Consider the following 15275-nt stretch of genomic DNA (forward strand, 5'->3'; position numbering starts at 1 on the left):
GGACACAAGATTAGTTGACTGGCAGGAGGCAAAGGGTGTGAATAAAGGGGGCCTATTCTGGTTGGCTGCCAGCAACTAGTGGTGTTCCGCAGGGGTTGGTATTGGGATGGATCCTTTTCACGTTATATGTCAACGAATTGGATGATGGAATTGATGGCTTTGTGACCATGTTTGCAGATTATACAGCTAGGTGGAGGAGCAGGTAGTATTAAGGGAGTAAGGAGTCTGCAGAAGGACTTAGACAGATTGGGAGAATAGGCAAAAAAGAGGCAGAAGGAATATCATATAGGCAACATATGGTAGAAGGAATATAAGTGTAGACAATTTTCTAAGTGGGGAGAAAACTCAAAACCCAAAGGTACAATGGGAATTGTGAATCCTTCTGCAGGATTCCTTAAAGGTTAGCTTGCAGATTGAGTTGGCGGTAAGGAAGGCAAATGCAATGTTAGCGGTCATTTTGAGAGGATTAAAATATAAGAGCAAGGATGCAATGCTGATAATTTATGAGGCATTGGTTAGACCGAACTTGGAGTACTGTGAGCAGTTTTGGGCCCTTATCTAAGAAGTAATATGCCAGCATTAGAGGAAGTCCAGAGGATGTTCACAAGAATCACTCCGGGAATGAAATAATTAATGTATGAGGAAAGTTTGATGGCTCTGAGACTGTACTCACTGGAGTTTAGAAGAATGAGGGGGCATCTCATTGAAACCTATTGAATTTTGAAAGGTCTAGATAGAGTAGATGTGGAGAAGATGTTTCCTATAGTGGGTGAGTGTATGACCAGAGGGCACAGCTTCAGAATAGAGGGTTGTCCATTTAGAATAGTGATGAGGAGGGATTTCTTGAGCCAGAGTGCAATGGATCTTTGGAATTCATTTCCACGAACGACTGTGGAGGTCAGTTCATTCAGTATATTTGATGTGAAGATCGATAGGTTCTTGTTTATTCAGTACATCAAAGTTTACAGAGGAAAGCAGGAAAATGTGGTTGAGAGAGATAATAAATCCCGGCCATGATGGAATGGAGGGGCAGACTCGATGGGTGAGAGGCCTAATTCTGTTCGTATGTCTTACAGTCTAACTTCAACCTAAGCTTAAACTCGGTAGATGCTGGGACCTTCTGCATCCCACCTCTTGAGAGCCAGTTGCCTCCAGAGTCCATGTCTGCCTCATCGTACAGATGCAGAAGCAAGGTACGGAAAGGGCAGCACGGTGTTGTACTGGTGAGCGCATCAGTTCAGTTCCTACCGCTGTCTGTAAGGACTTTGTACATTCTTCCTGTGAGCACTTGGGCTTCCCCCATGCACTCCAGCTTCCTTTCACATTTCAAAGATGTACAGGTTAGGGTTAGCGAACTGGTGACACGCTGCGGTATATTGGCACTGGAAACGCGGCCACACTTGCTGGCTGACCCCAGCACATCCTCAAACTGTGTTGGTCATTGACTCAAACAACACATTTCATTGTATGTTTTGATGTACATGTGAGAAATAAAGCTAATCTTTATATTGGGGAAAAGAATGAGAGGGTGGCAAATGAGAGCGCGGGCTGGACCAAGAACAATCTAATGTGTTAAGGTGGAAAGATACTAAAGAAAATCGTGGAAATGGGACATCTTTAAAAGAAATGAATCATCTCTCTTGGCATTTGCCCACTTTAACCCAATGAATCACGGGCACCATGGTAGCATGGTGGTTAGCACAATGCTATTACAGCTCTGGCAGCTCAGAGTTCAGAGTTCAATTCCAGTACTGCCTCTAGGGAGTTTGTACATTCTCCTTGTGACTTTGTGTGTTTCCTCTGGGTGCTCCGATTTCCTCCCACAGCCCAAAAACATACTTGTTAATAGGTTAATTGTTCATTGCAGATTGTCCTACAATTAGGTGGGTTGTTGGATAGTGGGGCTCATTTGGCCGGAATGCCCTGTCCATGCTGTATCTCTAAATAAATAAATAAGGGAGCTGTAAACATCTCTGGCTGTCCTAGACTCTCTCACCTTTGGAAACATTCTCACCATATCCACTCTGTCCAGGCCTGTCAGTATTTAAAAATAAATATAAATTTGCCTCGTTCAACTACAATTTATAGAAGACTCTTCCAAGCAGTCACTTTCCTAAAATATAAAGGATAATCAAAATAACTGCAGATGCCGGAAAACTGAGATAAAATGGAAAATACTGGGAAACATTCAATGTGTCAGTCAGCACCTGTGGAGAGAGAAACAGATTTGCTGTTACGGGTTGCCGAGCCTTTGCTATTTCTGAAGAAGGGTATTTTACCTGAACAACTGTTCATTTCCCCACAGATGCTGCCTGACCAGCTGAGTGTTTCTAGCATTTTCGGGTTTTATACTCTGCATGTAGAAATCTTTTGTAGCTTCTGAACTGACTGGTTCTGAGCATCTAGACTTTAGCCCTAGTTATAAACACTCAAACCAATGGACATGGTTTCTCTGCATCTCACCCTTTTCAAACAATTCACTTCACTTTCTAAACTGTAGGCATTACAGTCCTCAGACACAAGGTGCTGGAATCTGGAGCAACACACAAAACACTGGAAGAACTTGGCAGGTCAAGCAGCGTCTATGGAGGAAACTCAACAGCTGATGTTTTGGGTTGAGATCGCTCATCAGCTCAACTGTCCATTCCCCTGCAAAGATGCTGCCTGACCTGCTTAATTCTTCCAGTAATTTGTGTGTGACTGAAAGCTTAAGAAGAACATTCATCAGGATCTTGGCCCAAAACATCAACAGTTTATTCCTCTCCATTGATGCTGCCTGACTGACCTGCCATGTCTTGTGTGTTACTCTAAGACTAAAGGAGTAACACGCGAGACCCTTCATCAGAATCTCAGCCTGAAACGTTGACTGTCCACAGATGCGGCCTAACCCACTGAGTTCCTCCTGCATTTTGTGTGTGTTGCTCTGGATTTCCAGCATTTGCAGAATCGCTTGAAGGGAATGTGTCCCTGATATGGGACGTGTGCAAGAGAGGCCATGCTATTACAGCAAAACACGCACATGCACAGTAAACACACACTCTCACACACACTCTCACACACACACACACACACACACACACACACACACAGAGCACAGTGGAGGGTCTTGCTTCACTTACAGGGCGACGTGGGTGATGTTGCTCCTCCCTCTGGGGACGCGCTGGTAGATTTTGGATCAGACATTGGTAGGGGGACTGGTCTGGCCATAGGTGGTGGTGGTGGCAGCAGAAATGACCCCGTAACCTTGCCCTGGCTGCCGCCATTTGGCTGTGAATGTGGAAGAGAAAAAAGCAGAGAAAGAACGAGTACACACAGTTTAATAAGCAGAAGGCGTGGGAGCCCAGTTGCACATCTCACCATCCTCTTCCACCAATGATATCCAATTTCAAGTGTTGACCCCTCTCTTCCCTCCCTCACCTCCAAACACAATCTTTTCTCCTCCCATTAGTAGAAAGGGGGAGAGATATTTTCACCTGATTTTTATCTGTGCAGGGTTTTGACCCGAAACATTGACAATACCCCTTGCCCACACAGATGCAGTCTAACCTACAGGAAAGATATCAATGAGATTGAAAGAAGGAATATAGAGAAAATTTACAAGGACATTGCCAAGTCGTGAGGGAGGAAAGATTAAGTAGGTTAGGAGCTTATTCTCTTGGAGAGGATTTGAAAGACTTATACAAAATTATGAGGTGTCGATAGGTAAATGCAAGCAGGCATTTTCCATTGAGGTTGAGTGAGACTAGATCAAGAGATCATGGGTTAATGGTGAAATATTAAATAATCAAGGGGAACCTGAGTGGGTGGTGAGAGTGTGGAATGATCTGCCAGAGGAAGTGGTGGATCTGGGTTTGATTGGATACGCACATGGATGGGAGAGATATGAAGGACTATGGTCTAGGTACAGGTCGATGGGACTAGTTCACATGGACTAGAAAGGCCAAACAACCTGTTTCAGTGCTGCAGTGTTCTATCATTCTATGAGTCCAGATGCTGCTTGGTCTACTGTGTTTCTCCAACATAATGCATTCCTTTACCTTGGACTTTAGAGGATATTCCAACATCCTGAAGGATACCATCCTCTGAGGAATAGTGATTTTCCCTTACAGTTCAAACTTCTGTCCGTGACTAATTGGGGACAAGCATACCAGCATCTCGTAAAACACCCACTGGCGTCAACAGACGTTGGCTCTCCAGCTGCCTTCACACAACATGCCTAACAAAGTTCCCTTGAACTGAGAGCCGTTGACTTTCTTACTGAAACAGATCATAAACCCGAGAGATTCTGCAGGTGCTGGAAATATTGAGCAACAGACACAAAATGCTGGAGTAACTCAGCAGGTCAGGAAGCATCTGTGGAGAGGAGTGCAGAAGCAGATAATCATTCCTTCAGCAGCAACATTAAGTCAGATGAACATTGCACGACCTTCTCCTGATACATCGACATATCTCCTCTGGAATCTGAGTGCTCTGTTGCATGTTCCTAATGTTAGCCATAAGACTATAAGATAAGGGAGCAGAATTAGACTATTTGAGCCGCTGGGTCTGCTCCACCATTTGATCATGGATGATTTATTTTCCCCCTGAACTCCATTCTCCTGTCTTCTCTTCATAATCTTTGATGCCCTTAGTAATTAAGAACGAATCAACCTTCCCTTTAAATATATCTAATGACTTGGCCACCACAGCCCTCTGTGGCAATGAATTCTACAGATTCATGACCATCTGAAGAAATTCTTCCATACCTCTCTTCTACAGGGACCACCTCCCATTCTGAGGTTATGCTCTCTGGTCCTAAACTCTCCCACTATTGGAAACATCCTCTGCATGTACACTCTGTCTTGGATTTTCAATATTCAGGGGGTTTTCAATATTCAGTGAGCACAGGCACAGTGCCATCAATCGCTCCTCACACATTAACATAAACACGAGGGATTCTGCAGCTGCTGAGAATCCAAAATGTCAGAGAAACTCAGCAGGTCAGCCAGCATCTATGGAAGAATAAACAGTGGACATTTTGGACTGAAACCCAAGGGTCTCAGATTGAAATGTAGAATAAACAATTGACAGTTCAGGCCAAGATCCTTCAACAGGACAGTGCTTATGAAGAGTGTTGGCCCAAAACATCAACTTTTTATTCCCCTCTATAGATGCTGCCTGACCTGCTGAGTTTCTTCACATTTTGAGTGTGTTGCTTAAGATTTTCAGCACCAGCAGAATCTCTTGTGTTACACGGTAAAATCTCAGTAAAGGGCAGGGTGCCTTTGGGCCCAAAGGAAGCTAAAAAAAAGTAATTGATCAAACATCCCACTCTTTTGTTACCAAGTGAGTTCCACTGTGTGTTGAGTTTCTGATTGTAGCGACTTCCCACCTTCTCCTGTCTGGACTCGCACCCCACAAGCTGTCAAGAACTGTGGACAGCACAGCCAACAATGGAAACGAGGGTTGGCTCTAACATTACTGCAGGCTGCTCCATCCAGTCTCAAGAGGAGGAATGGGAACAAGTGATGTAAGCCATCCCTCTCCCATCACCAAGAAACCATTGCAAATAGTAATTGGAAACATGAAAGGTCTTGGCCCAAAATGTCAATTGTTTATTTCCCTCCATTGACAACCCATGTAGGGCGGCACATAGCACTTTACAGTGCCGGCAATTGGAGTTCAATTCCCAGCACTGTCTGTAAGGAGTTTCTACATTCTCCCTGACTGCCTGGGCTTCCTCTGGAGCTCCAGTTTCCTCTCACTTTTCAAAGATGTACGGATTAGAGTCAGTAAATTGTGGGCATGCTAGGTTGGTGCCAGAAGCTTGGCGACACTTGTGGGCTGCCCCCAGCACATCTTCGGACCAACACCTCCTTGGTCTGATGCAAAGGATGCATTTCACTGTATGTTTTGATGTAATATGTGGCAAATAAAGCTAATCTTCAGATGCTGCCTGACCTGTTGTATTTCTCCAGTGTTTTGTGTATTTTGCAAATAGTGATCTAGTATCTCCACAGAAGTGTTTTAAGGACTGCTACTGGTTTCTGATATCATCTGACTGCCTCAATATAAGGATCACCAGTTCACGTCCAGAGCGCAAGAAGACTGCTGGTTCCCCACGTGCTCCAATGTAACACAGCTGCAGGAGTGTGTCTGACGGGTTGTGACGCTGTGTTCACACATCAGCACCTGCTGGCAACATTCACTTTATTCTTTTCATTCATTCAGAAGTACAGCACAGACACAGGCCCTTCTGGCCCAACAAGCAACGTAACCAATTAACACACACTGCCCTACTCCTTCGATGATGCCACACTCAGGGTGAAGGAGCAACACCGTACACTCCGTCTGGGTAACCTCCAACCTGATGGCATGAACATCGATTTCTTGAACTTCTGGTAATTGCCTCCCCCTTCACCACTCCTCCAATCCTAGTTCTCTCTCTCACATTATCTCCTTACCTGCCCATCTCCTCTCTCTGGTCCTCCTCCCCCTTCCTTTTCTTCCATTGTCTTCCACCCTCTCTTATCAGATTACCACTTTACCAGCCCTTTACCTCTTTCACCAATCTACTTTCCAGCACTTTATTTCACCCTTCCCCTCCCAGCTTCACCTAGCACCTACCACCTTGTATCTCTACCTCCCCTCCCCCCACCTTCTTGCTCTGACTTCTCATCTTTCTTTCCAGTTCTGATGAAGAGTCTCGGCCCAAAATGTCAACAGTTTACCCTTTCCCGTAGATGCTCACTGACCTGCTGACACCATGAAGGATTACACTAACCACTCCACTACCATGCTACCCTCATCTGGTGAGTACTCGTGATCTTTGTCAGTGTCAAACTTTGTGAAGGATATCACAAACCATCCAATATTGCTTAATTGCAATATTAAAGATATTAAAGGACATTAGCTTTATTTCTCACATGTACCTCAAAACATCATTGTTTGTGTCAATGACCAACACAGTCTGAGGATGTGCAAGGGACAGTCTGCAAGTTTTACCATGATTTCATCCTCATCTTATTAACCCTAAGCCATATGTCTTTGGAGTGTAGGAGGAAACCAGAGCAACCCAAGGAAACCCACACGGTCCACGAAGTATGTACAACCTCCTTACAGACAGTGGCAGAAATTGAACGCCGATCATTGCGACTATAATTATGTTACTCTAACCACTATGCTACAGTGCTGCCCCACATCTTGATGTTGGTGGAGACCTAACTACAGACGATTTTGACCATGAAGAACTGAAAGTGTCTCAGAATGGAGGGTTAGACAGAGGAGCGATGGGGCATAAAATATCTTTCTGTGCTGGGGAGAGAACGGGTTACAATGCTGGCCTCTGTGGACTAGGACATGAATGGTGTTGTTGCTTGCTCTGACTGACTTGCGGTTGACAGGAAGTTTATGTTTCAGCCACTTCCTGTGCTTGGGTGGGAAATAAATCCACGTCACAGTGGGGTTACTTATATTTTTTTTTATAATTTTTCACATTTTATTCTGCAGAAGAGGTGCGTTTACGAGATTCGATGCACTCCATTAATCTTTTGCCATGACACACAGACTAAAGGGGAGCAGTTTATTGCTTTTATCTGCAGTGTTTATCAAGCAAAGACTTTGGCGACACCTTGGCTGCTCTGAGCTCTTGTGTGAGACTTTGTGGGAGACTCCTTGGCTGAAGAGCCATTCGACAGCCCATGGATAAATATCCGAAGGAGTGTCAAAGAATCATAGAGAACTACAGCACAGTACAGGCTTTTGGCCCATCTTCTCCGTGCTGAATCATTACTCTGCCTAGTCCCATCAGCACAAACCTGGGCCATAGCCCTCCCATCCACATACTTATCCAAACTTCTCTTAGAGTTAAAATTAAACTTGCATCCATCACTTCTGCCAGCAATCGCTCACCAGTCTCTGAGTGAAGAACCTCCCCCTCATGTTTTCCTTAAACATCCTTAACCTATGACCAAGTTCTAGATTCACCCAACCTCAATGGAAAAAGCCTGCTTGCATTTACCCTATCTAAACCATGCATAATTTTACATGCCTCTATCACGTCTCCCCTCATTCTCCTATGCTCCAGGGAATAAAGTCTAAACCTGTTCAACTTTTCCTTATAACTCAGCTCAAGTCCCGGCAAAATCCTTGTAAACTTTCTCTGTACTCTTTCAATCTTATTTATATCTGTCCTGTAGGTAGGTGACCAGAACTGCTGCAATACTCCAAATTAAGCCTTATCAACGTCTTCAACATAATGTCTCAACTTCTGTACTCAATACTTTGACCTATGTAAGGCCAAATGTGCCAGAAGTTTTAAGAGGGGTTTACTTAAAACTTTTCTGACACTGGGAATTAATGCTGCAGCTCAGGGGTAGTGAGGGTAAGCTAGAGGGAATTGCCTTATGGTCACGAGAAGCTTCTTGCATACAGGCATGGCTTGGCTGGCTTGGTGGTACAGTGGCTACCAGCATGACCTTACAGCTCCAGGGGATCCTGGTTCGATCTGACCTTGGGTGCTGTCCATGTGGAGTTTGCATGTTCTTCCTGTGACCACAAGGGTTTCTCCAGGCGCATTACATTCAAAATACATGCAGGTGGGAGGGATAATTGGCCCCTGTTAATTTCTCCTAGCGGCTAAAGAATCAATGGGGAGTTGATAGACATGCTTGAGGCAGAGTTGGCAGGTCACAAGGTTTTGGGAGAGGGACACAGAAAAGTTCTACCAGGAGCTGGAATGAGACAAGTAATTTTCTTCTTTTTGGTAAAAAGTGGGATTTTGAAACAGGCCAATCAGTCCCTTATGCCTACAAACCTCAGCACCACTTCCCGTACTGACTCCAAGGCATAAAAATTGTTTCTATTTACTGGCATTTAGCAAATGCCAAAACATCATCCAATACTGACTATCAGGAGGAAAGCAAGTCATCATTATCACCTGTCTGCTTCGTACTAGCTGGTGAATTTTACCATCTGTTATCTCCATGAGTAATTATAACCTACAAGCCACAGGAAATCAGAATGAAGGGCTGGTCGCCAGCTATCATCAGAAGATCAGGGACAAAGTTCTATCAGACTTTCAGCTCCATTTCTCTTGAGTCTATCTGTTATCCAAAATCCACCACCTTGATCTTAACTCAGTGAGTGAGTAATCACACCAAGAAATACTGATAAATACAAGAGATTCTGCCGATGCAGAAAATTCAGAGCAGCACACACAGAATGCTGGAGGAACTTAGCAGGTCAGGCAGCATCGATGGAGGGGAATAAAACAATTGATGATTCGGGCCAAGACCCTTCATCGGGACTGGAAGGAAAGGGGGCAAAAGCCAAATTGAGAAGGTGGGGCAAGTGGGAGGAGTAAAGCTGGCCGTGGTAGGTGAGAGGAAAGGTGGTTGGGTGGGGGAGGGGATGAAGCCAGAATCTGGGAGGTGATGAGTGGAAGAGGTAAGGGACTGAAGAGGGAATCTGATAGGAGAGGACAATGGCCCATGGAAGAAAGGGAAGGAGCAGGAGCACCAGAGGCAGGTGACAGGCAGGTGAGGAGAAGAGAAGAGGTAAGAGGGGCACCAGAATAGGGAATGGAAAATGAGGGAAGGGAGAAGGGCAGAAATAATCAGAAATTGGAGAAATTGATGTTCATGCCTTCAGGCTGCAAGCCCTTTATCTCTCCCACCTATCTCCTCCAAGCTTCTCACCTCAACACCCTCCTCCCCCTCCTCCCCCATCCACTCATGTACCCACTCTCCTGGTCTCACCCATCTCCAGCTAGCTTGTACTCCTTCCCTCCCCTCTCCTGCTGATCCTGGATTTTTCCTCCTTCCTTCCTAGTCCCGATGAAAGGACTTGGCACAGAGTATCAACAGTTTATTTCTCTCCAAAGATGCAGCCTGACCTGCTGAGTTCCTTCGGTATTTTGCGTGTGTTGCAACCAATATTGATAAATCAATATTGATAAAACCCACGTAAGAATAGACCCCCCCCGCCCCCCCCCCCCCACCGTCCAGCATCTCCTACGCTCCTCTCAGTGAGTTACTTTGTGTCAGGTTGGGTGCCAGCTGGATGCAGTTCAGATGAGGGATTTCTCTACCTGCTTTTATTTTGGGGTTTGCAATAACGGGAGTGTTATGAATCATTAGATGGCTGAACCATTTATAGACGACTGGAGTGTATTAGAGCAGGGTTGGGAGTTTCCAGCGGAGATCTTTGAGGTACTCCAGACCTCCACCTCTCACTCGGTTTTGGCCACATTAGATTGGTATTAGGATTGGTTTATTATTGTCACATGTACCAAGATACAATGTAAAACTTGTTTTGCAGGATCATTACACAAAGCATTAAGCGGGAATAAGGCAAAACTATGACAATGTAGAAGCTACCAAAGAAGTGCAGTGCAGGTAAATGACAAAGTGCGAGATCACAACAAGGTAGGCTGCGAGGCCGAGAGTCCACGTCATTGTACAAAAAGTCCCCTCCTTTACTCCCTGTATACCCATGACTGTGTTGCCACCCACAGCTCTAATCTGCTAATTAAATTTGCCAGCGACACTACATTGATTGGCCTCATCTCAAACAATAACAAGATAGCCTACATGGAAGTAGTCATCTCTCTGACACAGTGGTGTCAAGAAAACAACCTCTCCCTCAAAGTCGCAAAACCAAAGGAGCTGGTTGTGGATTACAGGAGGCATGGAGACGGGCTAACCCCTATTGACATCAATGGATCTGGGGATGAGAGGGTAAACAGCTTTAAGTTCCCCAGCATCCACATCACCGAGGACTTCACATGATCTGTACACACCAACTTTGTGGTAAAAAAAGGCACAACAGTGCCTCTTTCACCTCAGATGGTTGAGGAAGTTTGATGTGGGCCCCCAAATCCTAAAGACTTTCTACAGGGGCACAACTGAGAGCATCCTAACTGGCTGCACCACTGCCTGGTATGGCGACTGTACCTCCCTTAATTGCAGGATTCTGCAGAGAGTGGTGCGGACAGCCCAGCACATCTGTAGGTGTGAACTTCCTGTGATTCAGGACATTTACAAAGACAGGTGTGAAAAAAGGGCCCATAGGATCTTTGGGGACCCGAATCACCCCAACCACAATCTATTCCAGCTGCTACCATCCGGGAAATGATATCACAGCATTAAAGCCAGAACCAACAGGCCATCAGACTGATTAACTCACGCTGATTTGAGTGTATTCTATGTTACATTGACTGTTCTATTTATTATAAATTATAAACTACTATGATTGCACATTGCTCATTTAGATGGAGACGTAACGTGAAGATTTTTACTCCTCATGTATGTGAAGGATGTAAGTAAAAAAGTCATTTCAATTCAATTCAAGAGCATGGGCTTTCAGGCTTTTGTATCTTCTTCCAGTGGGAGAGGAGAGAGGAGAGAAAGTCCAGAGTCTTTGATTATGCTGTCTGCTTTACTGAGACAGTCAGAAGTCTAGACAGAGTCCATGGAGGAGATCATGTGTCAAACTCCAGATTTAAATCAAAGTGGGCAAGGTTATGACTCAGGAAAGGCTTGCCTTCCTGTCTGCAGGACCTTAGCTCCTCCCACACCACAGAAGTCAGTAACTCATCGCAAGCAAGTGCATTGACGTCACACTGATTCTGACATACGACCTCAAGGTGATGGTAAAGAGAGATTAAAGTTCAGAGGATGATTGGTCTGGGCCATGTTGACAATAAACCAGTCACTTTCTTTAAACATTGCACATGTATTTTCATTATTTACAATATAAATTCTAATCTCTCATTTACAATGGAAATCACCTATGTAAACATGTCATTGTGGTTATGCTTTTTATCCTTCAGCTGGGTTTAGGGCAAAATTATAAGGTGAATATTGTAGATTATAACAGTAAAAATGCTGTATAATCTGAACATTTTGTGAGGGAACTGTCTCTACTATGAGAGAGTCAGTAGCCAAATATCTAAGATTATTGGCAAGACAGCCAATGAGGAAATAAAGAGATGCTTTGTTTTTGTTCAGTGTGGCATGATCTGGATTGCATTGCTTGAAAGTGACGTGAAAGCAAACTTAGTGGTGTCTTCTTAAAAATTAACTTGGTGCTTGCAAGGTTATAGAAAAGTCTGGCCAGTACAAAGTCTGAAGTGCTGAATGGTCTATCGCTGTAGAGGTACTATCCAATAAGAAATGCCAGTGGCCCATTTTGAGCCGGGCACTTTCCTGATATGAGGTTGTCATCAGGAATCAGGTCGGGAATCACTGGTCAATAACTCCCACCATTCCTGTAGGAAAGCCAGTTGTAAATCCCATTTATTCTCCAATGCGCTCAGAGCTGAGATCTCCCTGCTCAGGTACGAGTTGTACTTTGAGCAATGCAGAGACTGAACAGGGTCAAACCAAGTTAGGAAACAACCATGTGGGTGAGAGTCACATCACTAAGCGAAGAGAACGCAATCATCTCCAGTAAACCACTTGATGCCTCTTAACTGGGGCTCCTAAACGCTTGTGTTTATTGTTAGTTATATTTTCTGTAAACCGTTAATTCTTGATTATGTTTCACTGCTGAATAGATAATTATAGGGCACACACAATAATAATTAACAATTTTGATCTGAAGTTTGTAAAAAATTCTCAGCAAAGTGCAGTGCCTCAGAAATCTGCCTGTTAAGCGGGAGACATTTCCTTCTGCATCTGTTGCCATTCTTAGAGGGTGTTTTGCTATTAATAATGGGTCTGGCACATTGTTGTCAAACAGAGCTAATTGTCTGCTGATTTGCTAATTAATTTATTGTTGGAACTAAGGTCCCAATCACATGGGGGGTTTTACTCTATTTTAACTGAAATGAGAACTTATTGAAATGCAAGTATCCGGCTACAGAAATTACTCACATCTCTCCCACCACCAGACACCATCATCCGCCCCACCACCGGCACTGTCCAGGAACCTCAGATTATGCTGTAAAGTCCTTAGTTCCACTTTCATAAGAATTAGGAGCAGGAGTAAGCCATCTGGCCCACTGACTCTGCTCCACCATTCAATAAGTTCGTGGTTGATCTGTCTGTGGATTCAACTCCACCTACCTGCATTTCCCCATAAAATTTAAACCCCTACTGTGCAAAAACCTACCTAAATGTGTCTTAAATATATTTAATGATGCGACCTCTACTGCTTCAATAGGCTGAAAATGCCACAAAACTCTCTGGGAAAAGCAGTTCCCCCTCATCTCCATCCTAAATCTGCTTCCCAAAATCTTGAGACAATGTCCCCTAGTTCAAGTCTTGCCTACCAATGGAAATAAATTTCCTGCCTCTGTCTTACCTATCCCTTTCCGAGTTTTATATGTTTCTGTAAGATCCCCTCTCATTCTTCTGAATTCTATAATGTTTTCCCAGGTGACTCAATCTCCCTTCATCTCGGAAATCAACCTGCTGAACCTCCTCTGCACCACCTCTAAAGCCTTCCAAATATTTCCAGGTCTTTTGTCAATCTTATGTCAGAAAGTGTCACCGAGTTTTTGGAGGCAAGTATGTCATCATAGAGTCCAGTAAGTTTCTACACAGGTGCCATGGAGAGCATTCTAACTGGTTGCAACATGACCTGGCATGGAGGGACCACTGCGCAGGATCGAAAAAAGTTGCAGAGGATTATAAACTCAGCCAGCTGCATCATGGGTACTAGCCTCTCCACCATCGAAGCCTCAAAAAGATGGCATCTATCATGCAGGATCCCCTCCATCCACTATTACCATCAGAGAAGAGGAACAAGAGCCCAAAGACACACACTCAATGTTTTAGTAACAGCTTCTTCTCCTCCACCATCAGATTTATGCACAGTCAGTGAACCCATGAATACTACTTCACTACTTTTGATCTTTTTTTCACTACTCATTAGATTTTTTATACTTTTTTTCTGTAATTTATAGTACATTTTATGTATTACACTGTTCTGCTGCCACAAAACAACAAATCGCATGACATATGTTTGTGACAATAAACTTTATTCTGATTGACTGGCCCAGACTATCTTTTCTCTCTTCAATTATACAACACATTCTCCCCCATTCCTCCCATCCACTTGAACTTTCTCCTAGTCACCTCTTTCTATCCATCTGCAAGGTGTATTGCTTCAGAAGGTCTGAGAGGGTGCCTGCCCCCTGTCCATTCACAGGCAAAGTCCTCCCTACCACTGAGCACATCTAGAAAGTGCGCTGCCACAAGAAAGCAGCGTCCATTGGGGAAGTCCACCCACAAAGCCGTGATCTCTTCTCATTGCTGCCTTCAGGAAGGAGGTACAGGAGTTTAGGTCCCACCCCACCGGGTTCAGGAACAGTTAATAGCCTGCAGCCATCAGGCTGCTGAACCAGCGTGGACATCTTCACTCACCACAAAGGTGATTATTGAACCCAGCCTTTGGACTCACTTTCAAGACCCTACAACTCATGTTCTCAGTTTTTTTTTAATTTATTTATTATTTATTTATTTATTTATTTATTTGTTTATTTGTTTGTTTGTTCCTTTTGTATTTTCACAATCTATCAGTTTTTGCCTGTGTGTAGTTTTTCATGGATTCTGTTGCACTTCTTTGTTCTACTGTGAATACCTGCAAGAAAATGAATCTCAGTGTAGTATTTGGTGACATATACGACTTTGATAATAAAACTAACTTTGAACTTTGATTCCTTTTTCTGTCTTCTACCTGCTGGGAGAAGATGCAGGAGCTTGAAAGGCCGCACGACGAGACTCAAGAACAGCTTCTTCCCCTCTGCTGTCAGACTTTTGAACGCGTCATCTCTCTCTCAATCCTTCCGATTGAGCTGCCAAGTTCTCCGACTCTCAGCTCCAACTTTTCCAGTTATTCCATTCTTGTCACTTCACGACTTTAAGTTGCGCTACAATCTTTGTGCTATTCTATTTATTTTGTGCTCACCATTGTATTTATTATTGCACTGATATATTGTTTACTCTGAGAAATTCACACAAGCAAGGAATATCGCTTTACCCTGATGTATATAACAATAAACTAATCTGCATCTGAGTCATATCATCACCATCTTTCTCATTAATTGTTCTTTGCACTTTTTATTTATTTTTAGATTAGATTCAGATTTTTACCAGTTCTCTGCGGTCATTTTGGTAGCAGTATACATTCCACTTCAAGCCAATGTCAATCAGGCTTTAGATGATTTGAGCAATGGGATCAGCAAGCACAAAACAGTGCATCCTAACACCTTCACCATCGTTTTGGGGGATTTTAATCAGGCCAGTCTGAAAAAAATCACTAAGCAATTACCACCAACAGATCACTTG

At 43.9% G+C, this 15275-nt stretch overlaps 1 protein-coding gene across 10 annotated transcripts in view; it reads right to left on the minus strand.

The window, feature by feature from the left end:
* Positions 1 to 15275, minus strand: part of LOC134339507 (nuclear factor 1 X-type-like) — a 423369-nt gene that overhangs the window by 39494 nt on the left and 368600 nt on the right. For 8 of the 10 annotated variants that reach the window (XM_063036098.1, XM_063036099.1, XM_063036092.1 and 5 more), the window contains one exon: positions 3120 to 3267. The exons of the other annotated variants lie outside the window; for them this stretch is intronic. In XM_063036098.1, coding sequence (XP_062892168.1) covers positions 3120 to 3267 — 148 coding nt within the window. The remainder of the gene's footprint in view (positions 1 to 3119; positions 3268 to 15275) is intronic. 10 annotated transcript variants of the gene reach the window in all.

Source organism: Mobula hypostoma, chromosome 29 (assembly GCF_963921235.1).
Source record: "Mobula hypostoma chromosome 29, sMobHyp1.1, whole genome shotgun sequence".
Taxonomy (NCBI): Eukaryota; Metazoa; Chordata; class Chondrichthyes; order Myliobatiformes; family Myliobatidae; genus Mobula; species Mobula hypostoma.